Source organism: Asterias rubens, chromosome 5 (genome assembly GCF_902459465.1).
Source record: "Asterias rubens chromosome 5, eAstRub1.3, whole genome shotgun sequence".
NCBI lineage: Eukaryota > Metazoa > Echinodermata > Asteroidea > Forcipulatida > Asteriidae > Asterias > Asterias rubens.
The window spans coordinates 4987833-5001113 of record NC_047066.1 but is presented as its reverse complement, the minus strand read 5'-3'; the positions used below and the strand labels follow the sequence as shown (position 1 = coordinate 5001113).

At 39.3% G+C, this 13281-nt stretch overlaps 1 protein-coding gene across 1 annotated transcript; it reads right to left on the bottom strand.

Moving 5' to 3' along the window:
• Positions 1–1763: 1763 nt before the first annotated feature.
• On the bottom strand, positions 1764–11456 carry LOC117289905 (peroxisomal sarcosine oxidase-like). The gene is made up of 8 exons (XM_033771107.1): positions 10990–11456; positions 9216–9364; positions 8103–8316; positions 6449–6631; positions 4767–4901; positions 3487–3645; positions 2830–2905; positions 1764–2258 (listed from the first exon to the last, which is right to left on the bottom strand). The coding sequence occupies exons 1-8, from the start codon at positions 11089–11091 to the stop codon at positions 2128–2130; spliced, it is 1149 nt and encodes a 382-aa protein (XP_033626998.1). The 5' UTR covers positions 11092–11456; the 3' UTR covers positions 1764–2127.
• Positions 11457–13281: the final 1825 nt, after the last annotated feature.

Genomic DNA, 13281 nt, shown 5'->3' with positions numbered 1-13281 from the left:
CAACAATTAGCTGAGCATGAAATTCTGATAAAAACAGGATCACCAGCCAAACTTCCACATGATTTTTTTTAGGATAAGTAAACAATAGCTGAACACTAGAAAAAAGTAGTATGCAACAATAGTGTTTTTATCACGGTAGAAATTTCATGCTAGGCAATTTTTGTGTGATTGACAGCTCTATGAAACGGCTCTGGGTCTGGTTAATCTTAGGTTCAATAAAGGTTGCTAAACTTTTGAAAGTATTTTTGTTATTTAATTTTAAAATGTAAATGTTTTTTATTCTTGTGTACCTTTTCTATGCTGATGTAAATCATCTTAATATCTGTGAACTTATAATACTTTAAAGGCTTATTGCGCAGTACCCTTATAGCATTTTTTCTGAAAATACCTCAGGCGATATACAAATGTATCATTATAATTATAATTATTTTCCCAACTTCCATAGGGATAATTCTAAACAGCACATTAAACCTTTGTAAAAAAAACCATTTTACATATAAAAGTATACTATTAACATTTACTATCATTAATTGCTATCATCTTCCCTAGAGATTATTCTTAATGGCCCATTAACAAAAAATTACAATGAACATTTTCTGGTTGAAAAACAAAGAGATCTTAAATTAAAATAATATTTGATGATACTGGAATTGTTTGTCGCTAAAAGTAATTACTTTTGTTTGTATAAAACTTGTCAAGTAAATTAAACTGGAATGACATCATAAAGTTGTGACCTTCTCTGGCAAAACCTGGAAGTTTTTAAACTCGACATTTATCATATTATGTTTATTTTGTTTTCTTTTACCCATACAACAATACGTGTTACTCAGTACTTTCCCCGAGTCCTGTGAAAATGTGAAATGATATCGTGTAACAGCTATGAACTATTATACAAATATTGACTGCTTCGAGTGCTATGGCTAAAACTATGACTCCAGTTTTAACCATTGCACGAGTAAAAGCAGTCAATATTTGTTTTATAACACCCCAAACATTTCTAAATACTGTACTATTAAGTTACAGACCTGAATGCTACAATCCACGGACGACGCGAATACAGATTGCAAAAACTTTTACTGTGCTGCATGTAGTGTCATGTAATCCGAAATGGTTACAGACTATTAATTTATCATCCTCGTACACGCAACGGGTGTCAGGGTACTGCACACCATGTGATAGTCTTTGGACTAGCGCACGACGAACAGATGCACTATCACACGGCAAACCGATGCACTCTCACACGTCCAACGTCTAGTAAAACTAAGACATCATGTGACGCGTTCTAAACCAGTGAAAAGGCAGAGTTATTGTTGGTAAGGGGTGTTATAAAACAATGTCACATGTTTGTCAACAACTTGTTCTATATTTGTGTTAAATTGGGGGTTGTGTTCATGCACTGCATACTTGGTGCTTTCCAGAATCCTGTGGGTAATTGGTTTTTTTTTTTTTTTTTTTTTAATTCACAGTCATTCACCCCGGTGGGAATTGAACCCGAGATCTTTACCATAAAAAGCAAATGTCCTATCACAACAAGAACTCAAAGCTCTCCGCAGCGAGCAACACACTGACTTGTACTGTCAATTTCCAAAAATAGACACCATCACAGCCCATTTTTTAAATTTGAGTCAAAGTTTAGAGTTCTATAGAGGATGTGACCCATGTTTACATTCAAACCGCCCTCTGTTGACAAAACACTACGTCATGTTTCGCCGGGCAAAAAGACACGTGGTCATGGTAAGATTGCATACACTTTCTAGCTGGCTGCCAAAACACAAAGGTTTTGGCCGGCGGTATGCGCATGAATCATGTTATGGTTTTTGACTGACGTCAGAGGTCACAACATCTATAGAGCCAGTGAGTATCTTTGGTGTAAATAAAAATTAGTACTTGCATTTAAAAATTAAGAGTTCTTAAACACATCAGTGTACACATGGATGGGATTATTTTTATATATTTTGGTTCAGCAAAGAGGGATGGCAAGTTTGGTGAAGTTGTACAGATTACAAAGTTCTATACTACCACCAGCTATCCATTACTTGTACCGAGTCAGTTTTTATGCTAACAATTATTTTGAGTAATTACCAATAGTGGCCAGTGCCTTTTAAGGCATATCGTGGCACCAGTCATCTAAAGCTTAGCCAGTGGGCCGTTGGGGAATCGAGACAGTCTGAACATTGAGAGATCGTAGCTTGGCTTTGTTCCCGTTACTAATTCGCTGAGTACTTTACCAACAACCGGAGACAGCTTGAAACCATGACCTGGAGATTAGAGAGAAGACCCAGTTAGCAAATTTGAAGACTTGCTTTAGGAGAACCAATGTTGCTGTGATAGACTAAGTACAAGGTTACAACATTGAGGGTTTATTCTTGAGAAACTACAATAGGAGACTTTCCAACGCTAGGTGGCAGCAGACATACCGGGTAAATTTCCATTGTTTACGTAGTTCTGAACATGCGCATAATTCTGAGAACAATGGATTTACCCGGTAAGTCTGCTGCCCTCTATCGTCCCAGAAAGTCTCCCATTAAATGGTTTTACCTTCTCTAATCTGACAACATCAAGACTATTAAGATTAAGTGTGTACAAACATGTATAACATCTTTTGAGGGAGTGTTGGCACTGAAAAGAGCCAGTTTAATTTTGACATTTTTCAAACAGTTTACTCTGCTCGTCCTCAGGAAAAAAAAAAGGGAAAATCCTTTTCTCCTGAAGACGGCAGAGTATACTTTTCAAAAACGCCAAGACCAAACCGGCTCTTTTTAGAGCCAACACTCCCCAAAAGACATTTTATACATGATTATATACAAAAAGTGCACTACCGGTACCTACCTGAAAAACCGCAGCCTATAACTATATTAGGATAGTTGGGATGAGTGTCCAGATAAAAACTCTCATCTGGCGTAAACTGTAAGAGAGAGAAACAAAACGTCAGATATCCTGAGCCTCAACCTAATGGACAAATTTATTCGTGTTCGTGGTGGGGGGGGGGACAAGGAAGAGACACATTTAGGGGCTAAATCAAAGCCATTCATTTCAGCTGTCAAGACGAGGAGGGCTCTGAAATCGGGGGGGGGGGGGGACACAACTGGGTGTAAAGCAGTGGGTCACTAACCTTGTTCACTTGTTACCCACTGAATCTTCTGGCACTCAGCCATGAGACACCAATCTATTTCTTAAGAATTATATGTATTAAATGTAATATGTTGTGGTACAGTTCCATTGGTTGGCTCACTTTACAGCATTTTTCATCTGTCGAAAAGGCGCTTTATAAATGTTCTGTTGTATGTTTGTAGTATTGAATGTGTGGTGATTTTACATGTTATTGTAATAGCGCCCTCTCTTGGCAGACTTTAGACAGTTAAAACATGGCTACCTAGTTACAGACATGTAGTAGTTCATGAATAAATATAATCAAAGAATAATCCTTGCCATCCGTGTAATCTCAAATCAAAACAGAATGTAGATTATAATAATAATCTTCCTTACCGAATAGATACACCTCTCCACGATAGCGGGTGTATCATGTAAGCCAGGAAAGAATTTCTGAATGAACTTCTTGATTAATGCCTCTCTGAGCTGATGGTCACTGGAAGGTGCGTCCCTAGCGTCAGGGTCTATTAGTTCATGCTCAGTGTGATCGCACACCTAGCAATAGCAACAAAGTAATGCATAATGAGACAATGTCGTTGAAGGCACATGCTGCCTTGGATCAGGCGAGTTGGTCTATGAAATGTGTTTAAAACCGTTTGTTATAGAATTCATATGGTTAGAATGATCTTTTAGAAGTAAAATATAAGGATCCACAAAAAAAATTCTTGAAACTGCATGGTTCTCCTTATATTACTACGGCATGCCAACAAGGGGTCAAATGTTTGTATCCACAAAATGGTTGAAGCATTTCATCAGAACAACTCACCCGATCCAAGGCAACGTGTCACTTCAACGCCCAAAAGTGCACAGCTTTGCTCACAAGGAAATTCTACATCATTACGATGCACAATCAATACTATGTAAGACAGCCTCATTATTACGTAAGTCACCTGTTAAACGCAAGGGGAGGTAGTACTTTCTACCAGTCAAGCTTCTGATTGATGATACCCAAGCCTACATCCGTATGAAATGTAAAGGGGGGTAACCCTGTTCCAGCCCTTGAAGTAGGTAAACGGCCCCTGGAAGAACAAAATAAAATTGTAGCCCACACCTTGAACTGGCCTTCAGGCCTTGTGTGTCTGGCGATGAAAAACTATAATTTTGTGCGTTTTCGGGCTGTGAAACCAATAACTGTTTAAAGGGTAATGTATATGTACTTTTTCCTAACAAAAAACACAATGTCCACAGATTTACATTAAACTACACAGTTTGAAGATTATGATAGCAGAAAGCTTCCCTTGAAGTTTTACTTACTGAGGTGCTGTAGTTTTTGAGAAATGAGTAAAGTAATAATTTTCGGTTTTGGTATAATATCATAACTAGTTAAGGGGATTTTACATGCTAAAATCATTTTGGTCTCATGAGACGAAAATGATTTTGTGACATGTTTTACTCATTTCTCAAAAACTACACAACCTTAGTTAGTAATATTTGAAGGGAAGCTTTCCACTATCATTATCTTCAAACCCTGTAAGTTTAATGTAAATCTGTGGACATTTTGAAAAAGCACCCGAATCCTTTAACCAAGAGCCAAATCAATTGAAACAGTTATTGGTCATGATTGCAAAAACAGTTCCCTGATACAAGTACAAATGATTTAGATCACAAACACATACCTTCACAAGTCCAGGGTATTCTTCACTTGGTAGTGCATAGCAATGGTTTCCTGTTCCATACGCAATGAATACAGGGAAATTATCAAACTGGCCCGGTATCTTCTCTTGCCAGTAGCACACATCTAATCTCCACACCTGAACAAAGTCATGAGGATAAAGAGACAGAAATATGAAACCTTTGTGGTAGCAATGATAATAATAATAGTAATAATTATGTGTTACCCGAGTAACATGCCTGTGATATTTTTTCACAGGACTCGGGAAAGTACTGAGTATATAGTGCTAACACACATCGGTGTATGGGTAAAAACCAAAATTAATATTCTTTATCCCCAATGCAAATTTAATATCTCTTATATCGTTGCGGTACCCGCTGCCAAAACATAGGATTCGAACTGCCTCTAGCTACCGGGCAACCTCAGTAGTCTAGTTGGTAAGACACTGCTCTAGAATTGCAAGGGTCGTGGGTTCGAATCCCACCCGAGTAACATGCCTGTGATATTTTTTTTACAGGACTCGGGAAAGTACTGAGTATACAGCTCTAACACACATCGGTGTATGGGTAAAAACCCAAATTAATATTCTTTATCCCCGATGCAAATTTAACATCTCTTAAATAATATAATAATGAACAGTTTTTGTTCAGCGCAAAATTACAATTAAGTCTCAAAGCGCTTAAATGAAAAGTGAAAGGGTGAAACCAGGACTATTGAATACAAAAATTACAGAAAATACAGAAAGAACTACAAAATGCATCCAATGAAAAATACAAGTTATTTAACAAAAGGATGAGTCTTCAAATTAGACTTAAACTTTTCTACAGAGGAGCTTTCTTTTATACTACTAGGAAGTGAATTCCAAAGTTCCGGAGATGCAACCTGAAAAGCGCTCCCCCCATAAGCTTTGGTGGTGGCTGGAAAAGGAGTGAGAAGATATTGTGAGCCAGAACGAAGAATTCTAGTAGGGCAATAGTCTCGGATTAATTTTATGAGATACTAAGGAGCTATACCATGTTTGCATTTGTATTGTAACTAAGAGTTTGAAAATTATTCTCTGTTTAACTGTAGCCAATGTATATTCTGCAAAATTGGGGAAATGGATTCACGTGAACGAGTGTGTGTAACAAGTCTTGCAGCATGACAATGTCGTACGCTATGCTGATTTCGTTCCGAAATCCGTAAGCCAGTTTATAGCTGGGTCCTCAGCCAGGTGAAGGGCTTCAATGTCACCATCAAGGTGAGAGAATGGGCAGTCAGCTATCATGTGGCGCATTGTCTGGGGTTCACAACAGTCACAAAGCGGAGTAGCCCCACTTGTGTAGGCTGCTGCAGCATGACCCTGTGTCAGTACGGAACCTCAATACTTAAAGGCAGTGGACACTTTTGGTAATTACTCAAAATAATTATTAGCATAACAACCTTACTTGGTGACGAGTAATGGGGAGAGGGTTATAGTACAAAACATTGTGAGAAACGGCTCCCTCTGAAGTGACGTAGTTTTAGAGAATGAAGACTAGTCTTTGACAATTACCAATAGTGTCCAGTGTCTTTAAGAACTGGGCCGGGACTACTACTTTTACTACTACTACATGTGTGAAAAGGTTCTCAGACCTAAATCCAGGTTATCTCTGATTGTCGTAAATTCCACAGAGAAAACTTTTTTTTTTTTTTTTCACTACAAACTTTTAGTGGAGGATCAAGCCCAAGTGGTCTCAGCAACTTGGAAGCCCATGGTCCCGGTGTCAGTACAACATTCTTGGCTTGATGTCGTCCTTTGTTTGTCACTATGGTGACAATGTCACCGGGTATGACCTGAAGGACCTTCTCCGAGTCTCTGATTGTGCCACCATGCTTTAGAAACTGTGTCTGAAAAAGGTGGAAAGGAAATAATTAAATAATTTTTTTTTTATAGCGCATAACACTGTGATGTCCCTATACGCTGTGAAGAGAAAATCAATGGTTGTACAAAGTTAACAGATATTTTCTCACAGGTTTTGATTTTTGAATTGTTCTGATGTTTCAGCCTGTTTAACAACCTCTGGAAGACTGTTCCATAACCAAACTGCTGCATTTTGGAAAGAGTGGGAAATGTACGATTTGGTTTTGATAACTGGAGGATTCAGAAGTGATTGATTACTGGCTGTTTGATACTTCTGAGATACATTGAAGATAAGGGGCTAAGGGACAAAATGGTGTCAATGTAATAAACAATTAAGAGAAAGTGACAAAATGACAGCATGGCAATAGTATTGATAAGTGACAGCAAGTGACAATATAACTAAGACGGGGCAGTTATGCCTCTGCAGAGAAAAATAATCTGCAATTGGAATTTACTAACATTTTTGTGACTACTTTTTTTTTCCATGACCACAGTAATTCGAGGTGAACAAAATCTGAAAAAGCATATCGTACCCAAAGTTGTATTTTTTTTTACAAAAACAAACTTTATTGCCATTAATTTTCAGGGTCATTACTAAACATGTACAGACCCTTAAATTAAAGAGAAGGCACACGTTCGATAATCAATCTTTAAATTAATGGTAATAAAAAACCTTTGGCTAGACGCATAGAGCGGCATTTGATAATATAAATTTATTCTGAGAAACATTTCACTTTAAAGTAATACCCGCAGTAATTTGAGGTAAAAAAAGCATATCCATCCAATATGTTGTACTTTTTACCAAGACAAATTTTATTGCCATTAATTTTCAGAGTCATTAGCAAGTCTATACATACCCTTTAATTACAAAAAACCAAAACTCATCTATTCACCATTTACCACTAGTTATTCCTCCATTGGTATTTCTTTTCCTGTTGTTTTCTATTTTTCCTATCCAGTGCATAGGGACCAGTGATATGCGCTATTCAAATGCAGTTTATTATTATAAAAGGCAGTGGACACTATTGGTAATTACTCAAAATATTTATTATCATAAAACCTTTCTTGATTACGAGTTATGGGGAGAGGTTGATAGTATAAAACATTGTGAGAAACAGCTCCCTCTGAAGTAATTTTCCACGAATTTGATTTCGAGAGAGGTCTCGAAATCAACAATCCAAAAGCACACAACTTTGTGTGACAATGGTGTTTTTTTTATGTAATAGTTATCTCACATCTCCGATGACCAATCGAGTTCAAATTTTCACAGGTTTGTTATTTTATGCAAATGTTGGGATACACCAAGTGTGAGAAGACTGGACTTTGACAATTACCAAGAGTGTCCAGTGTCATTTGTAATGAATTACAGTATTGAAATAAATGTTCCTGAATGAATGAATGAATGAATATTATTATTCAGTTAATTCATGAGACTTTTCTTATCCCCCCAAATCATACCTGCATGGCTCTCAAACAGCTATCAGCCAGTAGAATACCCCCATCGTGCTCTATGATGCCTTTGGTATCCGGCGCTACAGAAACTCCAGGGTATTTACGGCATATCTCCGATGATGTCAACGCAGTGTACTTGTGGTTTATGCTGTCCAGTGCTCCTTTAACCTTGTTAAGATTACTGTAGGGTGGCTCATCAATGACCAGCAAGCCCTCTCTTCTACATTGGCAAGGAGCAAATTCAAATGATATTTTAGTGAATTTTTAATTGACATCAGAAGAACATTACAGAATTGCTAAGAATTTTACAGATTTACATAAAACTTACACGGTCTAATGAACGTGATAGTAGAAAACATCCCTAGAAATATTTCTGTCTGAAATAAAATAGTTGATGAGAAATAAAATATTTGATAAGAAATAAATAACTGATTTTCCTGTTTGGAGCTTATTGCTTTGAGAGCGTTTTATTTCTTCTTTGTTTAATCGATATATCACGCCAGAAATGTCTTTTGTTTTTCACTTTTTCCCGTGACCCAGATGGCTGATTGATCTCAAAACTTCTAGAAGCTTGTCAGTTAATGGTGGATGACATAGAGTGCCTACACTGCCAGCAAACATGTTTTTATTTATAGTTCATTTGCCTATCGTTATATATATTTAATTACTCGTTCTATTACTGTACTACACTCAGATGTGCGGAGGCAAAAAAATGAAAGCAGTAGAGTTGTGGTTTTATCTGATGATCCTATATAACATTAGTTTCAACACACGATTTGGGCTAGTTTTTTTGGGATGGTATATTACGGAGTTAGTGATGATAAAAGTTGCATCCCTCACAAGAGAAAATAAGGCCAAACAATACAAAAACATGTTTAACATTCTGCATTTTTGTAAAAAGGAAGAAGAGGAGGGCCCTTTTTTTCTTTTTCCAAATAACCATAGAAGGGCTACTTTTCAAGATGGTAGCCAGATTCTTTTTGGTCTAAAATAGAAAAAAAATCGTTCTATTTTAAATTTACTTCTTTCTTCAGGTATCGTTTCAAATTTTCAAAAAAACCAACAGCAGGCGGCCTCTGAAAAGTGAGCAAGTGGGGACGATAAACATGATTTATCAACCTGTAGAGCTTGGTGTTGCTGTCTCGTTCCAGCTGAGCCCAAATCCTGAAGCATTCTGGCATCATCTCAGAGAAGTGTTTCTGAACGTAGGCATAGCGGGTGATGCGAGAGTGACCGTGGGAGCTGCCTCTGCTATGTCCGAGGGGAAACTGTTCATCATTCATCATGAAAAGTAACAACGGAGTAACAACAAAAATTGAAATTTATTAAAAAGTCAAGTTTCCTATGCTATTTGGAGGATCACTAGAACTATGAGGTTCTTCCGTTATAACGACCCATTGCACAACGTGTATACTATGTGCTTGCGTATCTCCTCTCCGCCACTTTTGGGGGTCAAAACATGCACAAGTGGTTACACGCCATTCATTTATGCAAATCAAATGTCCTAGATTCTTGTGTGCACATTTTGACCCCCAAAATAGTGGGCAGGAGCAGTCGTGTATGCGCGCTGTGCAATGGGTCGATATTTTACTGGAATGCACTTCATAATACAGCAAGGGCTATATTGTAGTGGGTCATCACCTACTTGATTTAAACCAGAGATAATTTTTAATGCCCGTTGCTGTGCTGGTCCCATCCTAGACTTGCGGACAAGTTGTTAAATGTCTGTCGCTGTGATAGCTTTATATATCTCCCCACGATATTCTCGTGAGACTGCTGAGCTGCTGGCACCGCGAGACTACTGCTCTCATCTCATGGTGTGGTCCCATTATATTAGAAGTTGGCAACCAGCAGTTTGCGTGAGAGTCGCGAGAGCACCGCCACAACTCGACTATCTCACCGCGGCAGACCATTTTGTTCACAAGTTTAGGCCTATCCATAAGGATCCACCACCAAAGTGGGAAAAGTTTTTCATTCGATATGAAATAATATAATATTAGTATCTAATTTACCTCAATGAGATATATCCCTTTTTGTAAAAATGAGTGAAAAAGTGGTGCCGCCATACGGAAAGTTTATTTCGGTTTTGTCCACTATCGTTGAGACGATAGCGGACATAACTGAAATAGTTCTAGGATTATCCCCAAAGGTCACTCATAGTCATGTCACATGCCAAATAAATGCAATGCAACTACGTCCGAACAGGCCAGCAGAATCCAATTCTAATTTAAGTTTTCCACATTCAATCAGTCAGAAGTGCCCATTCAAATCTTACAAGAGGAAAAATTGCTTTGCCCCGCAAGAACAAAATTCAACATGTTCAAACTTCAAAGCAAAGCCAGTGCTCGGATCAACATCAGTACCTATAGAACTTGTGTCTTAGGTCTGGTGATGATAGGGATGAGACGCCGTCTGAGCATTAGAATGCAGAAACAATATAACGAAGCTATAATTGAGTTGCTTTTTAGGTACAATAACCATGATAGCAAGAATAGGTGCATCATAGCTTGAAATAGGCATTAAATTCCAACATCTGAGAGGGGGGAACATCACCCCTCAGATTCACTAGATTGCACCAGAGAGCATTTACAGGCTAAACAAAATTCCGGGACCCTAAAGCGGGCCACGGACCCCACACCGTAAATGTTATGTCCCCCCACCTTTCAAGACGGATTGACGCCCCTGATTCCGTGTACAACCATGTACAACCATAGCCCCATAAATCGGTCCAATCCACTCCGTATCCTTGGAGTGGATTGGACCGATTTATTGGGCTAGTACAACCATCTGGTGGTAGAATTAGACCCATGGCATGGAGGAAGGTAGGGTACGACGAAGTGACGTGGATCGAGGCCTAGGCCCAGAGAGTCAATCAAGAATTGATGTTTCTTACCTGCTCAATCAGGAGTGTTTTGCAACCTTTAAGGGCAAGTTGATAAGCAGTAGACGAGCCCTCAATACCAGCCCCCACAACCACACAATCCCATTCCACCATTTCGCCTCACATACACCCACGTTGCTGAAAACGGGGAAAATGGATACACCCACTACACACACTCACTGGTCAGCGTAGCTAGCTGCGTGACAGCATGTTGATCATATCTAAACGAACGCCACCCCCCAGTAAATTTCGAAAAAAAAATTCATTTAATTACCCGTTTTATTACTGTACATCACCCAGATGTGCGGAGGCAAAAAATGAAAGCAGTACAGCTGTGGTTTTATCTGATGATCCTAAATTACATTAGCTTCAACACACGATTTTGATCTAGTATTTTTTGGATGGTGAAATACGGTATGAGTGATGAAAAAGTTGCATCCCTCACAAGAGAAAATTAGGCCCGCTTAAGGGCCCGGAATTTGTTTGCATTCTAGATGCTCTGTGGTGCAATCTTAGGCCAATAAGAGGCATACAGAACGGAACAGCATCTGACAATGTGAGCAGCAGTATAAGAACCTTTTGGGTTGACAGCATCTTCAAGTGCGGATCTATGAACCAAGTTTATGGGGAAAATCTGTCAAAGAGTGAGCTCACGAGTGCGAAACCTTTACGGCATGGGTCAGGGCCCGCTCAAGGGGCCGGGAAAATTTTGTGTTTTTAGATGCTCTGTGGTGCAACCTTTAGGCCATTTTAGCGGCCAAAAGGCAAACGAAACAGAACAATGAGCTGTGTGAATATTTGTGTTCCAGTGCTCCACAGTTCCTCAGTGCAAAACACGATTTTCATGATAAAGTAGTCAAACGACACGGGGAACATTGATACTGTGTCCCCACCCTTCAAAAATGGGGTGGGGTGGGGTGGGGTCGGGTCGGGTACACGTCCCTTCCACTCTTTCAAGGGGGAGGTGCAAATCTGTCAGAATGGAACAGAACATCTGTAAAATGTGAGCAGCAGTAGAACCTTTTGGGTTGACAGCATCTTTAAGTGCGGATCTATGAACCAAGTTTTAGGGGGGAAATCTGTCGAAGAGTGAGCTCACGAGTGCGAAACATTTATGGCATGGGTCCGGGCCCGCTTAAGGGCCCGGGAAAATTTTGGGAGGTGCAAATCTGTCAACGATGGAGCATGCGTGTGAGAAGCCTTTACGGCTCGGGGTGCGGGCCCGATTAAGGGCCTGGGAAAATTTTGCATTTTAGATGCTCTGTGATGCAATCTAGGGCCAATTTTGAGAAAGGATAATGTGTCATCCTTTGCCCACAGGATTAATGCCCATATAGGGACACAGGGTTTCGTCTTACACAGTGCAAAGTGTCACAATCCGCCGGTGAGGGTACGTGCGGGCGCGCGGTCTGACCTCCGGTCAATCATCGGAAATTCAACATGGGCGCACTGGAAGAGGAGGATTCAAAAAGAGGATGATTCAACAGAAGTTTGTGATCTCAGTCGTCGAGTCGCTATGTCAAGGGGGGGGGGGGGGGGGGCGGCGAGGAAAACTGGGTAAAATCGGCAAAACTCCCCCGTGCGATGTGTGTGGTCCCAGGCCGGCCGTCTACGTACAATTCACCGTTCTTCTTTCAATGTTCAACCCTTTTCTCTTTGCCCACCTTTTTACATAAAAAACACCGCAATTTTTTCCCCTCGTTTCAAATAATTTGTTTCGCACGTGTCATTGCACTGACTTTGTTTCAATTCAAATCCAGGTAAACATTAATTATTTTTCATATTGGTGAAGAGGGAGGGATGGGAGAATAATAAATACATTAAGGACATTATTTTTTTGGTCAAAGGCTACTTCTAGAAACTATAAGGCTCCCCTCAGGGGAGCCTTATAGTTTCCAGAAGTAGTCAAAGGTGATCCATCTGGTTGATAAAAATAAATCGCAAGCATGCTCATCTGAAACTTACATAGAATTTGTTATGCGGGGGGGGGGGGGGGGATCCACAAAGCACATATTTATCTATGCCATTATTACACAGTATTGGTCAATGATATTGCAACAAAACAATTGAACAACAAAAGAAAACCGCTTAAGGTTGCTTGCTAATATTTCCTTTATTAAAATTTCTGAATGAAGCAGCATTGTACATTATCGGAAAAAGCAGCAAATGAAGCTGGCACAAACCGGAACATTTTTAAGACCATCTTTAAGATTGGTAATTGAAGGCAGTGGACACTGTTGGTAATTGTAAAAGACTAACCTTCACAGTTGGTGTATCTCAACAAATGCATAAAATAACAAACCT

Coding starts and splice junctions, on each gene's coding strand:
- LOC117289905 (XM_033771107.1), bottom strand. CDS start 11,091: ATGGTGGAATGGGATTGTGTGGTTGTGGGGGCTGGTATTGAGGGCTCG. Junction 9,365..10,989: donor AAACACTCCTGATTGAGCAG/GTAAGAAACATC, acceptor AATGATGAACAG/TTTCCCCTCGGACATAGCAG. Junction 8,317..9,215: donor AGCAACACCAAGCTCTACAG/GTTGATAAATCA, acceptor TTGCCAATGTAG/AAGAGAGGGCTTGCTGGTCA.